The 27,808-nt window shown below is 35.3% G+C and overlaps 1 protein-coding gene across 5 annotated transcripts in view; it reads right to left on the bottom strand.

Annotated features, from left to right (window-relative positions):
- The window catches only part of LOC130861243 (protein NPAT), a 64,398-nt gene that overhangs the window by 16,946 nt on the left and 19,644 nt on the right, over positions 1-27,808 (bottom strand). For 2 of the 5 annotated variants that reach the window (XM_057749903.1, XM_057749904.1), the window contains 11 exons: positions 25,729-25,847; positions 15,261-15,321; positions 13,893-13,965; positions 12,174-12,214; positions 11,418-11,642; positions 10,379-10,460; positions 9,319-9,406; positions 8,554-8,645; positions 8,385-8,472; positions 3,235-3,331; positions 2,479-2,607 (listed from right to left, as the gene is read on the bottom strand). In XM_057749903.1, the coding sequence (XP_057605886.1) occupies positions 2,479-2,607; positions 3,235-3,331; positions 8,385-8,472; positions 8,554-8,645; positions 9,319-9,406; positions 10,379-10,460; positions 11,418-11,642; positions 12,174-12,214; positions 13,893-13,965; positions 15,261-15,321; positions 25,729-25,847 (1,095 nt within the window). Of the gene's footprint in view, positions 1-2,478; positions 2,608-3,234; positions 3,332-8,384; positions 8,473-8,553; positions 8,646-9,318; positions 9,407-10,378; positions 10,461-11,417; positions 11,643-12,173; positions 12,215-13,892; positions 13,966-15,260; positions 15,322-25,728; positions 25,848-27,808 lie in introns of those variants that run through there. The other 3 variants (XM_057749905.1, XM_057749906.1, XM_057749907.1) reach the window with 3 other exon arrangements.

Below are 27,808 nucleotides of genomic sequence, written 5' to 3'. Positions count from 1 at the left end.
TGTATGCAGAAAACTATAAGACACTGATGAAAGAAATCAAAGACAATACAAACAGATGGAGGGACATACCATGTTCTTGGATTGGAACAATCAACATTGTGAAAATGACTGTAGTACCTGAAGCAATTTACAGATTCAATTCAATCCCTATCATATTACCAATGGCATTTTTCACAGAACTAGAACAAGAAATCTTACGATTTGGATGGAAATGCAAAAGACCCCGAATAGCCAAAGCAATCTTGAGAAGGAAAGATGGAGTTGGTGGAATCAGGCTTCCTGACTTCAAACTGTACTACAAGGCCATAGTGATCAAGACAGTATGGTACTGGCACAAAAAAAGAAAGGAAGATCAATGGAACAGAATAGAGAACTCAGAGCTAAACCCAAGCACATATAAGCACCTTATGTTTGACAAAGGAGGCAAGAATATACAATGGAAAAGAGACAACCTCTTCAATAAGTGGTGCTGGGAAAACTGGACAGCTACACGTAAAAGAATGAAATTAGAACACTTCCTAACACCATACACAAAAATAAACTCCAAATGGATTAAAGACCTACATGTATGGCCAGACACTATAAAACTCGAGGAAAACATAGGCAGAACACTCTATGACATACATCAAAGCAACATCCTTTTAGACCCACCTCCTAGAATCATGGAAATAAAATCAAGAATAAACAAATGGGACCTCATGCAACTTAAAAGCTTTTGCACAGAGAAAGAAACCATAAACAAGACAAGAAGACAACCCTCAGAATGGGAGAAAATACTTGCTGACAAAGCAACAGACAAAGGATTAATTTCCAAAATATACAAGCAGCTCGTGCAGCTTAATACCAAAAAAGCAAATAACCCAATCCACAAATGGGCGGAAGACCTAAATAGACATTTCTCCAAAGAAGACATACAGATGGCCAACAAACACATGAAACGATGCTCAACATCATTAATCATTAGAGAAATGCAAGTCAAAGCCACAATGAGGTATCACTTCACAGTGGCCATCATCAAAACATCTAGAAACAATAAGTATTGGAGAGGGTGTGGAGTAAAGGGAACTCTCCTGCACTGTTGGTGGGAATATAAGTTGGTACAGCCAGTATAGAAAACAGTTTGGAGGTTCCTTAGAAAACAAAACAGAACTACCATATGATCCAGTAATCCCACTCCTGGGCATATACCCAGAGAAAACCATAATCCAAAAAGAAACATGTACCATAATATTCACTGCAGCACTATTTACAATAGCCAGGACATGGAGGCAACCTAAATGCCCATCAACAGTTGAATGGATAAAGAAGATGTGGCATATATATACAATGGAATATTACTCAGCTGTAAAAAGGGATGAGATGGAGCTATATGTAATGAGGTGGATAGACCTAGAGTCTGTCATACAGAGGGAAGTAAGCCAGAAAGAGAAAAACAAATACTGTATGCTAGCTCATATATATGGAATCTAAAAAAAAAAAAAAATTGGTACTGATGAACCCAGTGACAGGGCAAGAATAAGGATGCAGGTGCAGAGAATGGACTGGAGGACACGGGCTTGGGGGGGCAGGGGGCAAAGGGTAAGCTGGGACAAAGTGAGAGAGTAGCATACACATATATACACTATAAACTGTAAAATACACAGCTAGTGGGAAGTTGCTGTATAACAAAGGGAGTTCAACTCGATGATGGTTGATGCCTTAGAGAGCCAGGACAGGGAGAATGGGAGGGAGTTGCAAGAGGGAGGGTATATGCAGATATATGTATAAATACAGCTGATTCACTTTGGTGTATCTGAAAAGGTGGTACAAGAGTGTAAAGCAATTATATTCTAATAAAGAGTTTAGAAAAAAAAACATAAAACTTGGCCAATATTTAAAAGATCTAAGGTAGACATTCTCACTGCCCTCCGTCATTCACAAGTAGTTATTGTGTTTATTACATGCCACACTGGAACTCAACGGGAGGCACAAACATAAAGAACTGACTTAGCAGACACATAGGAATGTGACCTAAAACCTCATAAAACTCATAATCCAGGACTATCAGCAGCGCATATAATTTTCTCTAAATAAGTGAGATGTAGACACTTAGCACTCAGCTACACTTGCTTACTAGGCTGGATGATTAATACCACAAACCAACCTTAGATATTAGGGATTTGAACATGTGCCTCAAAAACATTATGTTAAATGTTACATACTTCAGTTGAACAGGTCAACACTATTAACACCAAACTGTGCTGTGCATGTCAAGAGTCTGCTGCATCATGAAGGAATGAGTACTAAAAATTCACCTTTCAATCAAAGTACTAAATGTGTGGCTATACTTTTTTTTTTCAAATGAAGAGAGGAAACTTAAAAATACAAAAATGATCTATGTGGTAACTTCAACAACTTTCAAATTAAACATTTTCTGCCTTTGATATTTTAAGACTGATATTAGGATTTAGATTGACATTAACAAAATCAAATTCTTACCAGACTCTTCTGTTTCAAAAGAACCTTTAACTGCTAGATTAGTTTCACCTGCTAAGACTACATTGGGATTGATTTCCATATGCTGACTGGAAATGCCTTGTGATATATTTTTATTATTCTTTGTTTTACCTGTTAAAAAGGGAATAGGGAAACAATTGGTTAAATGACCAAAATAAAAATAAACATCAATTAATACAGCTTGAGAGTGATCAAGCAAATGTTACAGTTTGGTTTTAATTATAGTCCTTTAAGTATAGTTTTTAACATGTTGCCTTGGATATCATTGAGAAGTATGATTTTCCCACTAGACCAGTGCATTTTTAACATGTTCTCAGATAATGCTGGTCTGCTGGTTTGGAGACTACACTTTGAGAATTACTTCACTAGGCCATAAGACTGAGGGCAGTGGACAAATATTTTTATTCCTTTTGTATTATCCAACTGTGTTTAGTATAATGTATGTATAGGAGTAGACCTCAACACATTTTTGATGACTGGCAAAACTGCCCACAACTACCTCTCTCACTGCCAAAACTGTTCTCTATTTTTACAGCTAAAGTTTCTTTAAGAAAAAATAAAACAAAAACAACAGCAACAAAAATCTCTTTCATATCCATATAATGTTTGCTTTAATGAAAATAGGAACTTTTTCCAGATGCTCTGGGAAATGCTGTTTCACTCTGCTTAAGCTGTTTCTCCAAAGAAATTGGAGAAACTTTTTTCTCCTAACTACTTTGAAAGAAATGTTCTACTTACCATAGTCAAAGAGATCAAAGAGTGCCTGAAATGCTGGGTCTGATTCTGTCTGTTCCAGTATATCCTGTATAGCTTCTTCAGACATGTGGATTTCACTCTGCAAAAACAAACAAAAAGTGATCCTAACTGAATTAATATGGTTTAATACCAGCAAAGTAATTAGAGGACATCTGATATTTTTTACCTTTTATGTAGTATTCCCTTCCAAGAAGATTTCTTCTAATTATAACACTATTCACTTAAATTAAAACAAGACTAGAAAATAGAGTGACTGCTCCCTAATACCACTAATTAGAATTAATCGCTTTCGTGAATATATTCCCAAACATTAAAATAAAATAAACATGGGAATATTTATGTATATAAATAGAGTAAAATCATGATATGTTCTTTATTACTTGACACACACTACTGTGTAAGTTTAAGGTGTACAGCATAATGACCTGACCTACATACATTGTGAAATGATTACCAAAATAAGCTTAGTTAATATCCATTATTTCATATATATATTTTTTAAAAAGGAGAAAACAAAAAAAATATTTTTTTCCTTGTGAGAACTCTTAGGATATGCTCTCTTGACTTTCCAATACTGTTGACCCTTGAATAACATAGGTTTGAACTATGCAGGTCCATTCATACGCAGAATTTTTTCAATAAACGTGTATCACAACACTGTAAGATCCAAGGTTGGTTGAATCTGCATTTGTAGAACCAGATACATGGAGGACTGATTGTAAAGTTTTAGTTTTAAGTGGGTTTAAAAAAAATTTTTTTTATTGGAGTATAGTTGCTTTACTATATTGTGTTAGTTTATACTGCACAGCAAAGTAAAATATCTCCTTTGTTGGATTTCCTTCCCATTTAGGTCACCATAGAGCACTGAGTAGTTCTCTGTGCTATACAGTAGGTTCTCATTAGTTATCTATTTTATACATAGTATCAATCCCAATCTCCCAATTCACACCCCCCCCCCGCCCCCACTTTTCCCCCTTGGTTTAACTGGTATTTTGACTGCATGTGGAGTCAGCACCCCTAACCCCAAGCTATTCAAGGGTCAACTGTATACCATACAGCAGCATTAACTATAGTCATTATGTTGTACATTACATCCCTTGTATTTATTTATCTCATACCTGGAAGTTTGTACCTCTGACCACCTTCATCTAATTCCTTCTCCACTGATTTCTTTTTCTGTGAGTCTGGTTTAACAATGTTCTTTAACCTGCTTTCTTCACATTAGTTTGCTGTACACTGCTTTCTAGGTCCTCCAATATAAATCCATTTCACTCTTTTCATCTGCCTGTTTTGGTTTCTTCATTATTTTTTTCATTTTGTTTTTTTTGGCTGCGCCAGGCAGCATGGGGGAATCTTTGTTCCCTGACCAGGGATTGAACCCACACTCCCGGCAGTGGAAGCATGGCGTCTTATCCAGTGGACAGCCAGGGAAGTCCCTGTCTCTTCATTTTAAATACTTCTTTCAAATGTTGGACAACTCTTGCTTATGTGCTCATGCTTAAAAGCAGCATGCCAAAAGCTATCTTTAAATCTTGTGCCAACGAGGCAGAGAGCTTGTCAATTACAGTCCAAGCTGTAGAAGAATTACAGAACCATCTGTATTTTTATTTTGTTGCATTTGAGTGAGATTTCTTGCTGGGAGAGTTTAAGGCTGACAATAGTAGGGGACACTGTGAATGGGGAGAAGATATGGAGTTTAACTATATCCTCCCTAAATTTTACACCTTATCATCCCATGTGTAGCCCTATTTTTATGTCTACTTTCAGAGGTACTGAAGTCAAGTCTTTTGGAATCTCTGTATTTTAAAGTGGCTTTTACCTGAACTTTGCCTTTATTGGCTTAGAATCCTGGACCTGCTACATCAGGTACCACTTGTCTGTTTTGCATTCTAAAAAATTTTTTTCTCTGGTCTTTCCTCTTCTCTGTCGTTGTGGTTTTATGCTTTTTAAAAATTCCCTATACTGTCTTTTTAGTAGGGTACAAAACTAAATGTTTAACCCACTATTTTCCTAAAGGGAAGGAACCCCTTTGTTTACATAACTGCCACATTTAGCCAATTTTCACTTTTGTACATTTGCATTTTTTCTAATTTTCAGCTGTGGTAAATAAATATAGTGAAAATCTTTATCCAGGCATCTGTTCATTCCTTGGGATTAATTTTATCAGTGGAATTACTAGGTCAAACAATATATACATTTAGAATTTTGAGAAATCCTGCTTAGAAGCCTTCCAGAAAAGTTGTATCAGATGCTTGTTCTGTTCTATGTAACAATGTGCATGCTCTACCAATAACGGGCAGTATCAATCTTTAAGCATCATCAGTCTAATACACAAAAGTCAGCTGTTGTCTTCACTTGTATTTCTTTATTATTGAGTTGATTTCCATGTTTATGAACATTTGAACTTTTTTGGAAATCAATATGATTTAAATGGAATGACAAACTTTTCAAATATGTCAGTGAATCTCATAAGAAAATTGAGAGAATAATTTTGGCTAAAACATTAGATTTCAAAGAAGTTTCAATACACTCTGGCTAGTATTCATTTACTCTCCTTTTAATAGCTGAAGATTTAAAAATTCTCTATTTCAGTTATCTGTAAATACTTCTGCAATGCTATATTCTTCAATTTTGGTGAAGCATACACTTGGATCCCAAGGAAATTCATGTGGAGCAAAAGGGAAGGTGAAACTCTCATGAAGTGATTAAAAAGCTGGATTTTTAAAATAAAAATGGCCATAAAATAAAAAGAAAAACTTGAAGGTAAAGAACCAGTTAAACTTGACTATGAAGTTGTACAGAGAACACCAATAATTCTTTTTTTTAAAAAGATTTATTTTTTAAATTTCTTTTGTTTATTTATTCATTTATTTTTGGCTGCGTTGGGTCTTCCTTGCTGCTCATGGACTTTCTCTAGCTGTGGCGAATGGGCTGCTCTTCATTGTGATGCGAGGATTTCTCATTGCGGTGGCTTCTCTTGTTGCAGAGCACAAGCTCTAGGCATGCGGGCTTCAGTAATTGCGGCATGAGGGCTCAATAGTTGTGGTTCGCAGGCTCTACAGTGCAGGCTCAGTAGTTGTGGGGCACAGGCTTAGTTGCTCCTTGGCATGTGGGATCTTCCTGGTCCAGGGATCAAACCCATGTCCCCTGCATTGGCAGGTGGATTCTTAACCACTGCGCCAACCAGGAAAGCCCAATAATACTTGATGAAGTGTGATTTAGGAGAAATCCAGGAACTTGAACAAATATTTCTATATCGATGAACTTGAGAATTTACAGTAATATAAATAATGTCAAGAGTCAACAATCCAATGTTAATCAAACTATGAAGTGGTGCATGCCCTCTTACAAAAGTTACTGCTGAAGAAACACATTTTTATAGTAAATTTTTCATTATACTGTAAACTTTAAAAATCAGAATTGAAAGAATCTTGAAATACACATTCCAAAGGTTCTTGGTGGTTTGCCTTTTAATTTTCTTTAATGTTGCTTTTAACAAGCAGATACTATGAATTTTAAGGAAGTCTTAAAAAAAAAATCACAGTGATTTGTGTAGCCCAAGAAACCTTGCTTACCCCAAGGTCACAAAGACGTGTAAAAAAATTTTAAAAATTCACTTGTTTGTACAACTGACTCTGTTCTCTTAGTGAAGCTGATGTATACAGTACTCCATTGGGCAATATGTCTTGCTGTTCTTTCAAAGTTACTGAAATCTGAATTTAAAATTTTTCCCAATATACAATATTATGAACAGTGTTGTGTCTTCACTTTCTTATAATCTTTCACAGTATCTGTTATTAATAGTGTCTTGATTATGGTAAGCATCTGATGTATTTGTGGAAAAATACAAGCAAGGAGTGGAAGATTATAAAAATTTAGAACAGGGGATATGTTGAACATTAAGATAGGAGAAGCTTTTTAAAGAAGACTGCTAAGTAATTTAAAGGTTGCTTTCAAAAGTTTTGTTAAATTTACTGAATTTCACTTTAGGAAAATGTATCAATTTTTTTTTTTTTTTTTTTTTGGCACACGGGCTTAGTTGCTCCGTGGCATGTGGGATCTTCCTGGAGCAGGGATCGAACCTGTGTCCCCTGCATTGGCAGGCGGATTCTTAACCACTGCGCCACCTAGGAAGCCCCATCAATTTTTTTTTTTTAAAGTATTCTGAAGGAACTGACAAAAAGAAAAAAAAAAAAACTCAGTGGTTCTACTCAGAATTCATCATGTGAAAGAAAACTGCTATCATAAATTCATTATAATGAAAGTCCAAGTAAAAGGACAGCAAGAGCCACAATCTCAGCTGCTCTTCAAAAAGGTATCTGCACCTGGACAAATCTTAAAACAGATGTTGTTACATTCTTTTACCAGCTCACCCTCTTTCATCTTCACTCTCACTGAAGAGCAAGTGACTACAGCCCATATCTTCCTTTTCTTAGCAGTAAATCTCACAGACAATTATTCATTTAGGTAGTAACCTTTCTGTTTTAAAGTGTCTTATTCCTTTTATTTTGTTAAATAGTACCTGGATCCATCATATATCCTTAACATATTATTTCATTATTTCTTTACATTTTTATACAGTTTGTAGCAGGTGCAGAAGAAAAGTAATTTGTTTATATACACTGTACAGTATTGCTTACTGCACAAAAATATACTCCCTAATGAATCTTTAATTATTAAATACTAAGAAACACATGTCTGATTGTTGAATGGATATAGGAAAAGTGTTTTACTGATACCTGGAAGAGATGGTTAGAGCTAATAGATGGGTTAGGAATGTCTTGTTAGTTTTACCATCTAAATAAAGCAATTTTAATATATGTAAATCAAATCATCATACTGTATGCCTTAAACTTATACAGTGATGTATCCCAATTATGTTTCAATATAACTAGAAAAAAAATAACACAATTTTGACCTTGAAAATTCATTAACACATTTTAAGGAACAGATTACATTTGGATAATGAAGGAAATTCATATTGTAATTATTACTTTAAATCATTTCATATATCTGTTGGTTTTGAAATGAAATAAGAATACCACAGTTTTAACTATGAGTATATGGACTGCACGCGCGCGCGCACACACACACACACACACACACATACACACACACTCGCGTACCCATACCTGAAGTCCCAGGAGTTCATCAATTGAAGTCTCTGGTTCACTAGGGTTGCTATCTGTTTGCTTAGGTACTTGAGCAATACTGTTGTCACTGCAATACAGAAACTAACATTTTTAGTACAGTTCTCAATTAGGCAAAAACAATTAGGTATTTTAAAAACAAACAGCTTACCTGGTCAAAAATTTATTAATGTTTTCAGCAAGCTTTTCTTGAAGAGATTTGTTGCTTAATATTTTTTCTCGTGCATTTTCAATAACCATTTGCTGGAAAATAAAGTCAATATTAGCAAAAGCACAGGATAGAGTATTAAGTTACTTATTTAAAAAGAATCAATGAATGCTGGGTAGTTTTAATAAATCTAGGTGGAAACTCAGTTACGGTGGTTCCCTCCATGTTAACACCTGACTACTATACATTATGCTTTCACAGATCCTCCACCAACTTTTTCTTCACTGACTATAGACTACAGTTCCAGACTCTAGCTTTTCATACAAGACTTTTAATAACCTGACTCTGTTCTAGGAAAAATGCCCTATTATATTTCATAATCCAGCAACAACAATGTATTTAGTTTCCTAAACATACTTCTGTTTCTTACCTGGTATATTTGCACATGTTATCTATTCTGCTTGGACTGTTAAATTTCGCTAGTCTATCCCAAGACAATTCTACTGCAGTCTCTTTTTTTTTTTTTTTGGGCTACACTGCACAGCTTGTGGGATCTTAGTTCCCCAACTAGGAATTGAACCCCTACAGTGGAAGCACAGAGTCCTAACCAATGGACCACCAGAGAACTCCCTCTACTGCAGTCTTATAGAAATACTGTATTTTACACACACACACAAACAATCTAAATATATATATATATTTGTGTATATATCAATAGTTATAAAGTCAGGAATGTCTTAAGTTGCAAAGTTTGGGAAGGTCACTTACTCTTTCTACTGCAAATGTATTTGGATCCTGGAAATTCCGTATTGTTGAATGAGGCCCAGACAAAGTGATACTTTTCCTTTGAGATTCACTGAAACACATTTTAAAAGACTGTCTTTTAAGTGGTATGAATAACCAATTCAATGCTAATTACATGTAAACACAAATCTTAAGATCATGGCGGAAAAGATATTTTCTCTATTTGTGGTAGGAACAAAGGGCAGTAGAGTTGAAAAGCATTAATAGACTTAAGAAATGAATTTGAAGCTTATCTTTATTACTTTTTAGCTATATGGTCTGTAGCAAGGTACCCTTTGATGCACTTTATAATGGGATAAAACCAACTGCATTATTGGGTTTATGAAAGAATTCAATAAAAATAAAGTATATGTTAAGACTTTATAAAAAGGTCAAGGCTCTTATAAATGTTAGATGCTGTTACAGTAGTTTTATTATTTTAGGTGGTTAAGTGAGAAACCTTGCCATAAAGGAGGCTGAGGTCAGCCTTGAATGAGAGACAATCAACAGTAAAAATTCGAACAAAAATACCCATGGCATGGCAGCTGAGAAAAGAGAAAAAACATTTCAACTATTATCTCTCTTTCCTGAAATACCCTTCAAACAAAGAGACACATGGGCTAAACAGGGCAGAGAGAACTTTTCTCAGAGAATGTCCCTGAGAATATTCTTTAACCATCGATTTAGGACTTTAAATACGTGTTTGTAGACCCTAAAACATGCTGATATTATTTATATTTGTTTGAAAAAATGCTTATTTCAAAAAAATCTGAGTTAATAGCAATTTTAAGATATACCTTTCTATAGCACTACAGAAAAAACATATTTCTAATGAAACAGTGATTAGATTAGTGATTATAAAACACAACCTGATTTCAAGGAGGTCAGAATTTGGACAAAAAAAAAAAGTGTTTTGAAATGGCTATAACAGTAAATAGTCTCAAGTACTTAACGCAATCTTGTTATTTTATTCACAATGTGAATATCCTGGTGTAATTTTTTTTTGTAAGGTTACTGGAAATTTGTCCTTTTACAAAGGATTTACCTTTTGCGTCTACCAGGAGACATTAAACTGGCATGAATTTTCCTTTCCTGAGGACCAGGAATGATATTTAAAGCCTCTCCAGCTGTATTTCAAGAGAACAAAGCAGTAAGTCAAGGAAACTGAACAGTTTTCTAAACCTGAATTAATGAAATAAATAGCACTACGAAGTGATTATTATTTCATATTAAATTCAATTAGTATACACTGAGCACCTACGACGTGCAAGGCACTGTAGAATATATTAAGATATATAAAACACAGTCTTCATGACTTAAGGTTTTATGATAAAACACGAAGTACAGTATACAGAATAGTCTCAACAAAAAATATCATGGCAGAACAAAAGAACTATAAGATGTATAAACTAAGTGTACTGGGTAAGTGTTTTCACCAGAGATGTTAAAGAGGTTGGAGAAAAGATGGAAATAAGGGAGAACATATGGATGGTGGAAGAGGAAGAGACTGGCCTAAGAACTGAGAGAGGTGGCTCCTCAGATCTAATCCCAACTCTGTTATTAACTAGTCTTTTCCCCTTAATATCATGTGTTTTTAATAATTTCAAGTATATAAGAAGCAAGAAGTACTAGATGATCTCTAACTTCATTCCTAGCTCTAAGATTCAGCCAGGAATACACAGGATTTTCAACAAGTAGAGATGAAGGTTAACTGGAAGAACATTCCTCATTCCAGCAGCACAGACTACTGTGAACAAAGATAAGAAGGTGGTGAAATATAATGTGCATTCCTTTCAAAATCAAATAACAGGGTCTTTTCCATTAATGTAGAGAACTGAGAACTAGAACACAGTTCAAGGTTGGATTTCAGTTAGAATACACATAAGAAGAATCCTAGATTAAAAGGTCTCATAGATTTAATAATATGCTTATTTAATGGCAAATTTACCTGGTCTATTCTACTTCTAGCCTCTTACCTACTTTTTGCTATAATTTTATACCATGAATATAAAGACATTAGCACATCATCTCATTTATACAATTTGATTAAAAACAAAATTTAAGAGTGCAAAATGTAAACTTACTGGTCATAGTGTCTTGTGACTGTGTATGGTTGACCACTACAAAATTTGACCTCAAAGGAGTTGAAATTTGGCCAGCTGGCCGAATAACTTGTGTAGCTGTCAAAGGAGAATTAGTAAATTGTCCTGAAAGATACGGTAAAGTCAGCAACTCTGAACTGACAGGAGTTGTTTGAGATGCAAGCCGTCTCTGCCGTTTGATTTCTGCGATTCCACTCCTTGTTCGGGCTGAAATACATGAGCATTTACAAAATTAACCCAATGTTGGAGCAGTTTGGGAATTTTAAGAAGTCTATATGATATGTGCCCTACTACATGTTTAACATGGTGGTGGATCTACAGACTGAAAAACAGCCCTTAAAAATACCAACTAAGTTTATGTGATAATTTCATAAGGAACAAACTAAAACTGAGTACATCCAAACTTTAAAAATCTAAGAAAACATTTCTTCTGTAATAATTCACACTAATAACACCTCTGCAAATTAGGAAACAAACTTATGGAATGAGAATTAAAAGATGTGAATACATGACAGCCAATGAGAAAAATAAGGAATATTAAAAATGCGTATTTTTACAGTAAATGAAAATATTACTTCCTAACATGATAACAGTACTTAGAAAAGCAGTGGTTTAAACAAAATACATACTTAGCACACTTGTGTTGTTAACTAAAATGTTCATCTGACAGTAAGTCTGAGTTTAAAGTAATTCTGAATATTATTTATAGTTGAATATTATTTAAAGCTGAATACCAACCTCTTTGATTGGCAGCAAACCCTGGGGAACTTTGCATGCTCCTAATAAACAAAAGTAGTTAGACATTAAAAAATTTCTGTTGCCAAATACATTCTGATTTAGTTACAGTCAGACCTGAAGTAAATTATGAGTTAAAAGGCAAGAAATCTCTCTCAAACAAACAAGATAAGCACTTTTCCTGGGTAACCAAATCTTATCTGCTTTAGGAGAAAAACAGTAGCATATAAACATACACACATGCATAATTTTAATAATCAAGTTTCTATCCAATGCAATAAGCATAACAGAGCCTTGACATCCTATCAAGAATACAATTTGACTTAAATTTAGGAATTCAATATATTTAGGAAAGCTATATATAATATTTTACAGTTATCAATTATCTTTTATAACTATAGAGGTGCCTTCCCAGAGAAATTCTGATTTTACATATAACTCCATAAATACTTCAGAATTCAAGGTGATTTCAAAGGAGATCCTGCTTTCATCAAATTTATGACTATGACAGTACTTCATCGAACCTCTAAAGAAGAAACAAAGCAAACAGATAAGAAAATTCACAATACAAGCTGATTCTCCTTTTACTATGAACTGCAGTTACCTATGTATTGATATTTTGTAAAGTCAGACACTGTGCTACTGTCCTCAGAAATCTGTCAAATAAGTCTCTACCAACAAGAGCCACAAAACTTACTGAATTGAATAAGCATTCTTTTTTTTTTTTTTGGCTGCACCCACGGTGTGTGGGACCTTAGCTCCCCGACCAGGGATAGAACCTGTGCTCCCCGCATTGGAAGGCAGAATTTTAACCACTGGACCACCGGGGAAGTCCCGAATAAGAATTTTTAATAGCACACAAATCAATCTTGGAGAACACCTGGCTAAGAGCCTTCTTTTTTAATGTAATATCTTGTCAATAAGATGTTGCAGTAACCTATAAATATTTATAGGTGTTAATTAAATTTTCAATGTCTTTGAAGATGTCTGCAAGGGGAAGAAAGACGAGGGTCAGGAAAGGGGAATAAAAGTAAGACTATCAAATAAGAGGTAGTACAGAGTTACACAGAAAGCATTTGGAGCCATTCTAGGAGGTAAAAGTGAGGAGAGAAATGAGGCCCCTCCTTAATTAGGGTATTCACTTGTAGCTGTGGGGGAAAGGGTAAGAAACTATGGTTTTCATACTAGACTCTAGTTAAATAAGATACGTTATAAAATTGATACCTATTCTAAGGATAGTGAAACTGGCATTCCAAGGCCCTGACATAGGTAGAAGGTAGATACGAGTCCCATGTGAAATTTTAAAAGCAGAAGATTCCAGAAGTATTATTATTCCAGTTTGCTTCTTTATAAGGGAGGCATCGGTCCCACATGTCAATTTTCTGCATGTGTAATGAATACGCAACTGTATAAGAGAAGTCACCTGACTGGGACTAGATTTGTATTCAGCCAGAGGTCTGCTTCTAAATTGTTATGGGAACCTGGGAATGTCATTAATTTCCTCATTTCCAAACATTTTATTAAAGCATGCAATTTATTTCAAATTATTTCAAAGACAAAGAAATATTAATAACCTCTAGAGTAATTTCAAAATTATATCAGTGTTATACAAATGCACAGTGTGGGTCATAAGATTTAAATGTGAAGCGATTCTTACACATGCTTGCATTCCAAAATCATTATGTACATTCTGGTAAGCTTAATGTATAAGCCTTTTATTACCTGATCTGAGAAAGTGTATGGTCTAACTTCTTCCACAGAGATGACAAAATTGCTGGGACATCATTTGATGTTTCTAAATCATAAGAGGAAATGTTTCATAATAAATCCAGTTGGATTTGAACAGACACAGAAAATCAATAAGGAAAACGTTTCTCTCAGCTGTTAACATTATGTTGGGAACTGAGAAATAGCCTATTTTGTAAAAGACCTGTAAAGTAGAAGCCTCTTTCTTTGCTCAAGCCATTGAGAATCAGATACAATACGAGAGAAAAGGAAATTTGTGAAAATTATGCTTTTTTAAATCAATAATTTTATATTTTCTTTGAAATAAAAAAGACAAACTATTTTAAAACTTTGTTCTATTTATCATGTGACATTTGAAAGTAAACTAAAATAATCTGATTTATAAATTAAATTTATAAAATTATACTAACCCCTGTGAATGTGGAAATTAGTTTTCTACATCCAATGTTCTCATGGCCAAATCACTGTGACTGCTCACCAACCCCTTAATAAAAGTCTCCCCAGTTACTCTACTTAGAATTACAGGTACAATTCCTGAGGACTAATTAGTCTTTTCCAGGATGTGTTCTAAAGCCACAATGATAGGAAATTCATAAGGTATTTAAATTTTTTACTATATACTTATAAAAAAGCTCAAACCAGAGAAAGCTACCCAACATAAAAGTGGGATATAAACCTTTGTACTGCAGTAACATATTGTTTCTGAGGTCATTTACACTCTAAACATTCCTGTAAGATAGTTAAAATAGTTTGAGAAAAGAAAACCTTGGCAGAATGATCAAGTAATCTATTGAAAAGATAGAAATGAAATTTAGGCCCTGAACTTCTAGGCTTATTATTTTCTACAGTTTCTACTTTGTGATCTTGGAAAAGTTATCTGGCTTCTCTAATCCTCAATTTTCTGATACTTAAGAACAGGTCTAAACAATCAACAACTCTCACTGGATTATTTTAAGGACCGAGATAAAACCTATGAAAGCACCTAGCACAATGCTGCAATAGACAGTACTCAATAAATGTTAAGCTTAATTTTTTTAATGTTATCATTTACACTAATTAATTCTTTACTGCTGAGTCTTTTCTTAACATGCTGTAAACTACGGAAATAACCAAAATGAGAGAATAAATCTAACTCTCCCCGTGAGACTCTAATTTAGGAAAGTGTTATTTTATATTTATCACTCAATATAAACAAACAATTTAACTAGATATTTCTCAGTAAATTTTATCTCATCATAGCTGAGACAAGTTTTCTTAAGGCTTTTAAGAAGTATTAATATCTTTTAAAAATTAGATAAATGCTGTATAAAACTGACAAAAAAATCCCTGAACCTAAATTCTTACCTTTTGCTTTCATAGCTACATATTCATTCAAAATTGTTGTCAAATTTTTTCCAAATAAAGACTGAAAAGAAAAAGATCAAGCATTACCAAAATCATATAATACTACCAATAATTTCCTACTACGAAATACTTCACCATAAATGTTAATAAAAGATCTGGGTTACAGAGTTGATGATAAAAAACGGTAGAGTAGGTCATCAAAGATGAGAACAGTCACTTGTCAGGGGGTAACGAACCTTGTCTGTTTGAATAAGATATTGTGACTATGCTTCTTTAGCTAAGATAGTGCAATGGCAGGAAGGCAGTTTTCAGTTGGGAGGGAGAGACCCAGCCACACAAATAAGGACCCGCTCCTAACCTGCCCTTTATATCCTGAATGCCATGTGAACCCGCCAAAGAACAAAGTGAGAAAACTGAGTGTCAGAGACATCCTACCCAAGGATCAGTACCTTTCTACTTTCACTTCTATCATCTCATAAAGTATTTCCCACTGCCCCCATTCCTACCAGTAATTAAAGGGCAGGCTTTTATCACCTCAAGTTTGAGGTCATGTAATAGAACAGAGAAGAACAAGGATTTTTAGAGCAGACAGTTCTGATTTAAAGTTGAACACTTACTGCATGTGTGAAAAATCACCCAGATTTTCTAAGGCTGACTTTCATATATAAAAATAGACATATGATTTCTTTTGTGGTGAAGACTGAGGATACATGTAACATATTTAAGACAATGTATAACATACACTAGGTGATTACTTTCCTTTTTCCTCCTGAACTTTCATAGCAGATTCCTATTTTATTCTTCTGTGTTATTTTTAAAATTTTTATTTGGAGTACAGTTGATTGGAGTATAGTTGATTAACGATGTTGTATTAGTTTCAGATGTACAGCAAAGTGATTCAGTTACAAATATACATGTATCTCTTCTTTTTCAACTTCTTTTCCCATTTAGGTTATTACAGAATATTGAGCAGATTTCCCCCTGCTATATAGGTCCCTGTTGATTATCTATTTTAAATACAGCAGTGTGTATATGTCAATCCAAAACTCCCAATCAATCCCTCCTCCTTCCCCTCCCTCTGGTAAGCATACGTTCGTCCTCTAAGTCTGTGAATCTGTTCCTGTTGTGTAAGAAAGTTCATTTATATCATTTTTTTTAGATTTCACATAAGTGATATCATACAATATTCATCTTTATGCCTGACTTACATCACTTAGTATGATAATCTCCAGGTCCATCCACGTTGCTACGAATGGCATCATTTCATTCTTTTTAATGCCTGAGTAATATTCCATAGCACACAGGTACCACATCTTTATTCATTCATCTGTTGATGGACATTTAGGTTGCTTCCATGCTTTCACTATCATAAAGAGCACTGAAATGAACATTGGGGTGCATGTATCCTCACGAACCACATTTTTCTCCAGGTATATGTCCAGGAGTGGGATTGCAGGATCATATGGTAGCTCTACTTTTAGTTTTTTAAGGAAACTCCATACTGTTTTCCATAGTGGCTGTACCAATTTACATTCTCACCAACAGTGTAGGAGGGTTCCCTTTTCTTCACACCCTCTCCAGCATTTGCTTGTAGACTTTATGAAGATGGCCATTCTGACTGGTGTGAGGTGATATTTCATTGTAGTTTTGATTTGCATTTCTCTAATAATTAGCAATGTTGAGCATCTTTTTATGTGCCTCTTAGTCATCTGTATGTCTTCTTTGAAGAAATGTCTGTTTAGGGCTTCTGCCCGTTTTTTGATTAGGTCATTTATTTTTTTGATATTGAGCTGCATGAGCAGTTTATAAATTCTGGAGATTAATCCCTTGTCGGTGGCATCATTTGCAAATACTTTCTTCCGTTCTGTGGGCTGTCTTTTTGTTTTGTTTATGGTTTCCTTTGCTGTGCAAAAGCTTTTGAGTTTAATTAGGTCCCATTTGTTTATTATTGTTTTTATTTCCATTACTCTAGGAGAAAGATCCAAAAAGATCTTGCTGTGATTTATGTCAGAGAGTGTTCTGCCTGTGTTTTCCTCTAAGAGTTTTACAGTAACTGGTCTTACATTTAGGTCTTTAATCCAGTGTGAGTTATTTTTGTATATGGTGTTAGAGACTGTTCTAATTTCATTTTTACACGTAGCTGTCCAGTTTTGCCAGCGCCACTTACTGAAGAGACTGCCTTTCTTCCATTGTACAGTCTTGCCTCCTTTGTCATAGATTAATTGACCACAAGTGTGTGGGTTTATTTCTGCGCTTTCTATCCTGTGCCACTGATCTATATTTCTGCATTTGTGCCAGTACCACACTGTTTTGATGACTCTAGCTTTGTAATATAGTCTGAAGCCAGAATGCCTGATTACTCCAGATTCGTTTTTCTTTCTCAAGATTGCTTTGGCTATTTGGGGTTTTTTGTGTCTCCATTCAAACTGAAAATTTTTTTGTCCTAGTTCTGTGAAAAAATGCCATTGGTAATTTGATGGGGGCTGCACTGAATCTGTAGATTGCCATTGGGAGTATAGCCATTTTGATAATACTTATTCTTCTAATACAAGAACATGGTATACCATTCCATCTGTTTGTGTCATCTTTGATTTCTTCTCATCAGCATCTTACGGTTTTTTCATACAGGTCTTTTGCCTCCTTAGGTAGGTTTATTTCTAGGTTTTATTCTCTTTTATGCAATGGCTAATGGGATTGTTTCTTTCTCTTTCTGATCTTTTCTTTTTAATGTATAGTAATGCAAGAGATTTCTGTGTATTAATTTTGTATTCTGCAACTGTGCTGAATACATTGATAAGCTTAGCAGTTTTCTGGTGGCATCTTTAGGATTTTGTATGTATAGAATCATGTCATCTGCAAACAGTGAGTTTCACTTCTTTTCCAATATGGATTCCTTTTATTTCTTTTTCTTCTCTGATTGCTATGGGTAGGGCTTCCAAAACTATGTCGAATAGTAGTGTTGAGAGTGGACATCCTTGTCTTGTTCCTGATCTTAAAAGAAATGCTTTCAGCTTTTCATCACTGAGTATGATGTTAGCTGTAGGTCTGTCATATATGGCCTTCATTATGTTGAGGTAGACTCTCTCTATGCCCACTCTCTGGAGAGTTTTTATCATAAATTGGTGTTGAATTTTGTCAAAAGCTTTTCCTGCATCGACTGAGATGATCGCATGGTTTCTATTTTTTAATTTGTTGATGTGGTATATCACACTGATTGATTTGTGGATACTGAAAAGTCCTGGTATTCCTGGGATAGATCCCACTTGATCATGGTGTATGATCCTTTTAATGTATTGTCAGACTCAGTCTGCTAGTATTTTGTTGAGAATTTATGTCTCTGTTCATCAGTGATAACGGCCTGTAATTTTCTTTTTTTGTGGTATCTTTGTCTGGTTTTGGTATCAGGGTGATGGTGGCCTCACAGAGAGAGTCTGGAAATGTTCCTTCCTCTGCAATTTTTTGGAATAGTTTCAGAAGGATAGGTAACTTTAAATGTTTGACAGAATTCGCCTGTGACGCCACCTTGTCCTAGACTTTTTTGTTTGTTGGGAGTTTTTAAATCACAGTTTCAATTTCAGTACTTCTGATTGGTCTGTTTGTATTCTGTATTTGCTCCTGGTTCAGTCTTGGAAGATTGTCTCTTTCTAAAAATTTGTCCATTTCTTTTCTGGGTTGTCCATCCTATTGGCATACAGTTGCTTGTAGTACAGGAGCCTCTGTGTTATTTAAAGTCTGAGAAGTTAAGAGTTATGCCTAATACTAACTTGGTCATTATACCTTGCTTCATTTTTAGTAGCTAAAAAATAATTGCTGAATGAACGCTATACAATGAATTACGTCCATGTAAATTCACGTGAGGTTACATCAAGAAGGTGGTCGTCTATAAGCCAGGAAGACAGGCTTCACCAGGAACTGAAACAGGGGCAGTTGATCTCGGTCTTTCCAGCCTCCAGAACCATGAAAAATAAAGATCTGGGTGGCAGATTTGCTTGTAGTTACTAGGGTATTACTGCATCTAGGCCCCCACAGCACAGAGAGCTACACACATACAGATATGCTAATCCACATATACAAAAAAATCTGTATTTCTGTATATATCTGTACATATAGCAAAATAAACAACTTCATACTGATATCTCTTACTATGTAATTTACTGCTACAGGTCTCATTCTTATGCTTATTTGTATTTTCTTTCTCACAGAGTGAGAAACCTGGCTCCCATTATCTATACCATATTAACTTACCTGTTAAAATTGCTGATTTAGAAGAATTTAAGATTCATTCATGTTATTACATGAATCAACAGTGCTGTTATTTACTGCTTAGTAGTAGGAATATACCAGTTTATTTATTCATTCACTTGTTGAAAGACATCTTGGTTATTTTCAGTTTCTGACCACCACAGCGTTTAAGTTTTTGTGTGAACATAAGTTTTCCAACTCACTTGGGTAAATATCTGGGTGTATGAATGCTGGGTCACATGGGGCTCAGTTTTTTAACTTTATAAACAATTGCCAATCTGTTTTGCAAAGCATCTGTATGATTTTGCATTCTCATCAGCAATGAATAAGTTTTTGTTGCTCTGCATCTTTGCCACCAAGGATCTGATAATTTTAAAATTGTTTTCTATACTTGTCTTCTAATATGTATGTATCAGTATCTGATTGGGATATTAATTTTCATTTTCCTAATGACTAATAACATGGAGTATTTTTTTCACATGCTTATTGCCATGCCTATATTTTCTTTGGGGCAGGGTCTTCAGATCTCTTGACCATTAAAGAAAAAATTCAGTTAAAAAAAAAAAAGTTTCTCATATATTCTAGGCACAACCCCTTCTTGAGAGTTGCAAATTATTTTCTCTTAGCCTATGGCTTGTCATTCTTTTAACACCGTCTCTCATAGAGCAAAAATTTTATATTTTTATAGAGTTGAATTTATCAGATTTTCATTTTATAGTCAGTGCTTTTGGCATCATGTCTAAAAACTCACTACCAAAACCAATATTACATAAATTTTCTTCTGAAAGTCTTATCGTTCTATGTTTTACATTTTGATCTATTATCCACTGTTGGTTAATTTTTGTATGAGGTATGTGTAAAAGGTTCGTCTTTTAAAAAATCTGGATGTCTAATTGTGCTATCACCATTTCTTGTTAAGATTATCCTTTCTCCAGTGAAATGCCTTTGCACTTTTGTCAAAAATCACATTTGGACTCTCTACTTTGTTCCACTGATCTTATGTGTAACCGTCTCCTAATGCCACTCAATCCTGATTACTATTGCTAGTTAGTAAGTTTTAAGATCAAGTAATGTGAGTCCTTGAACATATTCTTTTTAAGAACAGTTTGGGTTATTCTTCCACAACACTACTTAAGTGGCACCTGTGCTCCTGTTCCAGGGGGCCAGCACTGCACATCAGCAAGCTGGCAACAGTAGTGACTGGGCCTCAGACCCCTAGATTGAAGGACAGCCTGGCCCATTACCACAACTGCAGCAGTTGCAGCCCAACCACAACAGGAAGCTGCACAGAGCCCACACAGTGGATACCCCTGGAGCACCTCTCTGGTGACAGGGTGATTGTACCACTGAGCCCACAGGACACCTTCTACATTAAGGCTACTCTTTCAAGACCAGGAGACATAGTTGGTATACCTAATACATAGCAACAAATACAGAGAGTTAGGCAAAATGAAGAGACAAAAGAATACCTTCCAAACAAAACGAGATAAAACCTCAGAAAAAGAACTAAACAAAACAGAGATTAGCAATTTACCAGATAAAGAATTTAAAAGTAATAGTCATAAAGATGCTCACTGAACTTGGGAGAAGAATGGATGAACTCAAATGAGAACTTCAACAAAGAGAAAATATAAAAAAGAACCAATGAGAACTAAAGAGTACAATAACTGAAGTGAAAATAACACTGGAGAATCAGCAGAGTAGAGAATGCAGAAGGATGGATCAGCAATCTAGAAGACAAGGCAGTAGAAATCACCCAATTAAAACAAAAAGGATTTTAAAAAAATGAGGATAGTTTAAGGGATCTCTGGGACAACATCATGCACACTAACATTTCCATAATAGGAGTTCTAGAAGGAGAAGAGAGAGAGAGGAAAGAACAGGAAAACTCTTTGAAGAAAAAGTGGCTGAAAACTTCCCTAACTTGTCAAAGGAAAAGACATCCAAATACAGAGAGCATAGAGTCCCACACAAAATGAACCAAAAGAGACCCACATCAAGACACATTATAATTTGTCAAAAGTTAAAGATGGGACTTCCCTGGTGGCACAGTGGTTAAGAATATGCTTGCCAATGCAGGGGACATGGGTTCAATCCCTGATCCAGGAAGATCCCAGATGCCATGGAGGAACTAAGCCTGTGTGCCACAACTACTGAGCCTGTGCTCTAGAGCCTGTGAGCCACAACTACTGAAGCCCATGTGCCTAGAGCCCATGCTCTGCAACAAGAGAAGCCACCACAATGAGAGGCCTGTGCACTGCAACAAAGAGTAGCCACCACTCACGGCAACTAGGGAAAGCCCACGTGCAGCAATGAAGACTCAACGCAGCCAATAAATAAATAAATAAATAAGTTTATTTATTTATTAAAAAAAGTTAAACAGAGAATCTTAAAAAGCAGCAACTGAAAAACAACTAGTTGCATACAAGAGAACCCCTATAAGATGATCAGCAGATTTTTCAGCAGAAACTTCACATGACAGAAGGGAATGGCACTACATATTCAACGTGCTGGAAAAAAATAACTCAACAAGCAAGAATATTCTACCTGGTTAAGATTATCATTCATAAGTGAAGGAGAGAGAGAGTTTCCCAGATGAACAAAAGCCAAAGGAGTTCATCACCACTAAACTGGCCCTATAAGTAATGTTAAAAGGGACTTCTTTAAATGGAAAAGAAAAGGCCATAACTAGAAATAAGAAAATTATGAAAGAAAAAAAATATCACTGGTAGAGACAAACACACAGTAAAGGTAGTGGATCACCCACTATAAAGCTAGTATGAAGGTTATATACTGTCTAAAAGAGATTCAGTTCAAATCTGAAGACACACACAGACTGAAAATGAAGAGATGAAAAAAGATTTTCCATGCAAATGGAAATGAAAAGAAAGCTGGGGTAGCAATACTTTTATCAGATAAAACAGACTTTAAAACAAAGACAGGGACTTCCCTGGTGGCACACTGGTTAAGAATCCGCCTGCCAATGCAGGGGACACAGTTCAAGCCCTGGTCTGGGAAGATTTCACATGCCAAGGAACAACTAAGCCTGTGTGCCACGACTACTGAGCCCATGTACTGCAACTACTGAAGCCCACCTGCCTAGAGCCTGTGCTCTGCAACAAGAGAAGCCACCACAATGAGAAGCCTGCGCACCACAATGAAGAGTAGCCCCTGATCACCACAACTAGAGAAAGCCTGTGTGCAGCAAGGAAGACCCAATGCAGCCAATCAATCAATCAGTAAATAAACTTACTTAAAAAAAACAGAAGAAAGAACTCTTAAAAAAATAAAATTAAAACAAAGACAAAGAAAGGCATTACATAATGATAAAGGGATCAATGATCTTTTAAGTGGGTGCTACTTTAAAAAAAATCATCTATTGCCAATAAACCAATTCAACACAAGCCAATCTGATATTGGACTGCAAGTTAATGTTAAGAACGTGATTAGGACTTGCTTGGAATTGTGAAGTTTTTGGTAGCTTGACAAATATAATAATTATAAAGTATTTGACAGGCAGGATAAATTAACTCTGGATTACAACTTATTTTATTATATTCTTAATTTAAAAAATTTAAAAGTTTATCTCCATTTCCAGCACCAAGGCCATGTTCTGGAACACAGAAGATACTCAGATTTTTGTTGAATAAATAAATGACATGGATTTTAACCAAAAGAAATAAAAAAAGAAAAAAAAGAAAAAAGAAAAGAAAAAGGAAAGAAAAGTCTAACATAAAGTTTATTGAGTATTTTTCTCTGAATACTCTCATTCTTTAAAATTATAGTCATTAAATAAATGAAGAGCCCAAGAGTATCAAATCATTTGCAGCGAGGATCCAAAATCCCTGAAATAGGGAAATGGGACCATATGTGCTATTTAATTTTTAAAAGCTGTTTAATGTTCACAAGAAAATCGAGAGGAGGGTACAGAGATTCTCTATAAACTCCTGCTCCCTCACACAATTCCTCCCATTATCAGCATCACTTCCAAATGTGTTTCAAATTTCAGATTTTTTCAGATTTTGAGATACTGAGTATTATATATGGACATAAACTGCATACCATGTAATAACTCCTGTGGGGCTGGGGCAGCATCCTACAATCTAATATTAACATTTTTACAACTAAATGGATAGTTACACAGAGTGGGATTTTTAAAAAAGGGCTATAAATATCAGTTCAAATTAGGTCCTGCTGTCAAAAAGGTTGTGGATCTCTATCACTCTTGTTATCATCAGTTTGCTGATGTAGAGTATGCTCCTGGCAGATACTCAGTAAATTAGGAGAATTACTTTCTAACTGGTATCAAAGTGAAAGCTGATTACAGTTAAGTCCCCTACATATGAGCCAGTACTGTTCCAAGAGCACGTTCGTAAGTCCAACAAAGTTTACCTAGGTACCCAACTAACACAATCAGCTATATAGTACTGTACTGTAATAGGTTTATAACACTTTTCACACAAATACATAAAAAACAAACAAACAAAAATAAACATTTTTAAACTTACAGTACAGTACCTTGAAAAGTACAGTAGTACAGTACAACAGTTGGCATCCAGGGGCTGGCATGGAGTGAAACAGGCAAGAAGAGTTACTGACTGGGGGAGGGAGAGGAGGTGGGAGATGGTAGAGCTGAAGGATCATTAGCAATAGGAGACAGAGGGCAAGCTGCAATTTCACTCATGCCTGACACTGGTGGCACAGCTTCTGGTTCCTTATTGGATTCAATTCTATCTACCCTCTTGAAAAAATGATCCAGTGATGTCTGGGTAGTAGTAGCATGTTCACATCCTTGAAAGTGTGCAAGTTGAAGGTTCATATATACTGGACTTACTGTATTTCCCTTAGGGAGACACAGGGTTTTCTGTGTCACATCGCTAGCCACCCCTCCTTAAGTGACTGGATTTAGATGTAACTTCTGTATGTTTATTCTTGAAAAAACTATGTGAACAACAAAGGATGTAAGTGGTACCTGAAGATAAGACATATTCAATAAATGGCCATTTCAAAGCAAAACCAAACAAAAAAACCTGCTGGGATTCCTGACTGTAATGAATGTATAGATCAAAATTTGGAGAATGGACACCTTAACAATATTGAGTTGCTCATTCCATGAACACAGTATATTTTTCTTTATTCAAGTCTTTGATTTCTTTCATGTAGATAGCATACAGATTCTATACATATTTTGTTAGACTTATTATCTAAGTATTTCATTTTGGTTTGTTGGGTGCTACTGTAAGTGGTATTTTCTTTTTTAATTCCATTTTCAATGGTTCATTGTAGGTATAAAGAAATATGATAGACTTTTGTACACTTCGTATCCTGTGACCTTGCTAAACTCCAGTAGTTTTGTAGGTTTCTTTAAGGTTTCCTCCACAGATAATCATGTTGTCTGTGATAACTGAAATGAATCTAAGGACTGATGCTTAAAATAAAACAACAAAACACCATTTCAAATAGTGTAGTTCTAACATATATCCATTATATACCAACAACACTCTTCTGGTCTAGTGATATTTAAAAGAGAGAGGACAACAAGATATCAAAATATCTGTTTGATATTTGTCTGAAGTAAGCAATTATAGGAAAAGCAGATATAGGAAAGATTGGACTGCTATATAATGCCACAGACCAGGTGGCTTATTTTTCACTCTTCTGCAGGTTGGGAAGTCCAAGATCAAGTTGTCAGATGATCTGGTTCCTGGTGAGGATCAACTTCCTGGCTTGCACGCATCCCCCTTCTTTATGTGTGCTCACATGGCCTTTCCTTGGTGTGCGCACATGGACACTTTTTACATCTCATCATGAAGTTCCTAACTTCATGACCTAATCTAAACTTAATTACTTTCCAAAGGTCTTATCTCTCAATATCATCACACTGAGGGGCGGCATTTCAATATATGAATTTGAGAGATACAAATGTTTAATCCAGAAAAGGCAGTTAACAAGTAAGCTCCAACACAAGCAGTAGTGAAACTAATTAGAAATGAGGGCGTCATTTTGAAACTGATTCTCAAAGTTGTAATTCACTTCCCAGCTTACACATAAATGCGTGAAAAGAAGAGCTGGACTTCTTTAGGTCTTTCCACTCATGCATGAATACAAACTATCAAATTTCTGCCCATTCTGATTTTGCTAAATGAGCTGATTTTTAAGACTGTGTTTATATAGTGTCTTATGTTGGTCAATGATGAAATATTTCCTTAAGGAACAAATCACTCACCAGTAAGCAGGCTGGGATAAAACCTTCATCTGTACAGTGTTCTGCATATTCTTTTAAATTTGAACTTTCCAAAATAAAAGCCTGGCAGGTAGAAGTAAGGTTCTCTTGTTGTAAGTAACCTAAATGAAAAATAAGATGTAATTCAGTAATTTCAGTAAATTCTGAACTTTCAGTTATAACCGCTGTTGAGAATACCACAGCAGTTCCATATCACAAATGCAACTTCAGGTGAACATGATAGGATTCTGCAGCCTTGCCTGAAACACCAGTTTGTGCTGCAGTACAAAGCAGAATTCATAAAACAGCTGTTTGAAAAGAAAAACTCTAGCTAATATGCTATAAAGCCACAGTAAACAAAACAGTATGCTACTGGCATAAAAACAGACAAACAGATCAATGGAGCAGAATTCAAAGCCTAGAAATGATCTGCAGCATACACGGTCAACTAAATTTGACAAGGAAGCCAAGAATACTCAATGGAGAAAAGACCATCTCTTCAATAAATTGTGCTAGCAAAACTGGATATTCACACATAAGAGAGTGAAACTAGACCCTTATCTTACACCACTCACAAAAATTAACTTGAAATGGATTAAAGACTTAAACATAAGACCTAAAAGCGTGAAACTCCTAGAAGAAAACAGGAAGAAAGCCCCTTGACATGGGTCTTGCCAATGATTTTCTGGATTTGACACCTAATGCACAAGTTACAAAGTAAAAAACAAGTTTGAATATGTCAAATTAAAAAGCTTCCGCACAGCAACAGAAACCATCAACAAAATGAAAAAACAACCTACGGAATGGGCAAAAAATATTTCCATATATCTTATAAGGGGTTAATAACCAAAATAAACACAGAACTCATACAATTCAAGAGCAAAAAAATAAATTATCCAATTAAAAAGTGGCAAAAGACCTGAAAAGACATTTATCCAAAGAAGATACATAGAAGACCAACAGGTACATGAAACAATGCTCAATGTCACTCGCCATTAGGAAATGCAAATCAAAACCACAATGAGATATCATTTCATGCCTGTCAGAATGGGCATCACCAAAAAGACAACAGATAACAAATGCTGGTGAGGATGTGTATAACAGGGAACTCTTGTGTACTGCTGGTGGGACTGAAAACTGATACAGCCACTATAAAAAACAATACGGAGGATCCTCAAAAAATTAAAAATAGAACTATCATATGATACAGCAATTTCACTTCTGGGAATATATCCAAAGGAAAGAAAACCCACTATCTTAAAAAGATATCTGCACCGCCCCCCCACCCCCCACCATGTTCACAGCAGCATTATTTACAATAGCCAAGGCATGGAAACAACCTAAGTGTCCACTGATGAATGAATGGATAAATAAGTTGTGGTGTATATATACATACATACACAAGAGAGTATTATTCAGCCATAGAAATAAATGAAATCTTGGCATTTGGGACTACATGGATGGAACAAGAGATTATTACGCTAAATGAAATAACTCAGACCAAAAAGACAAATACTATATGATTTCACTCTTACGTGGAATCTTAAAAACAAACAACAAAAAAACCCCAACTGAACTCATAGAAAAAGAGATCAGATTTGTGGTTACCAGAGGCAGGGAATGGAAGCAGGTAGAATGAGAAAAGGTGGTCAAAAAATTACAAATTTCCAGTTACAAGATAAATACAGTCGACCCTCGAACAATGCTGGGGCTAAGGCCATCGGCCCTGCACACAGTCGAAAAATCCATGTATAACTATAGTTGGCCCTCCAAATCTGAGGTCCACATATGCAGATTCAGCCAACTGCAGATTGTGTAGTACTGCAGTACATATTTACTGGAAAAAAAAAATCCACATATAAGTGGACCCACATAGTTCAAATCTGTGCTGTTCAAAGGTCAACTGTAAATATTAGGGACTGTAAGTACATTGCAACATAGTAAGTGACTATAGTTAACGCTGCTGTATGATATATATGGAAATTGTTAAGACAATCAATCCTAAAAGTTCTCATCACAAGGAAAAAAATAATTTCTTTTTTGCTTTCTCTTTTTATTGTATTTATGTGAGATGATAGATGCT

This window comes from Hippopotamus amphibius, chromosome 9 (assembly GCF_030028045.1).
Source record: "Hippopotamus amphibius kiboko isolate mHipAmp2 chromosome 9, mHipAmp2.hap2, whole genome shotgun sequence".
In the NCBI taxonomy this organism is placed as follows: Eukaryota; Metazoa; Chordata; class Mammalia; order Artiodactyla; family Hippopotamidae; genus Hippopotamus; species Hippopotamus amphibius.
Note: the sequence above shows the minus strand (reverse complement) of the source record. Positions and strands in the feature narration are given on the sequence as shown.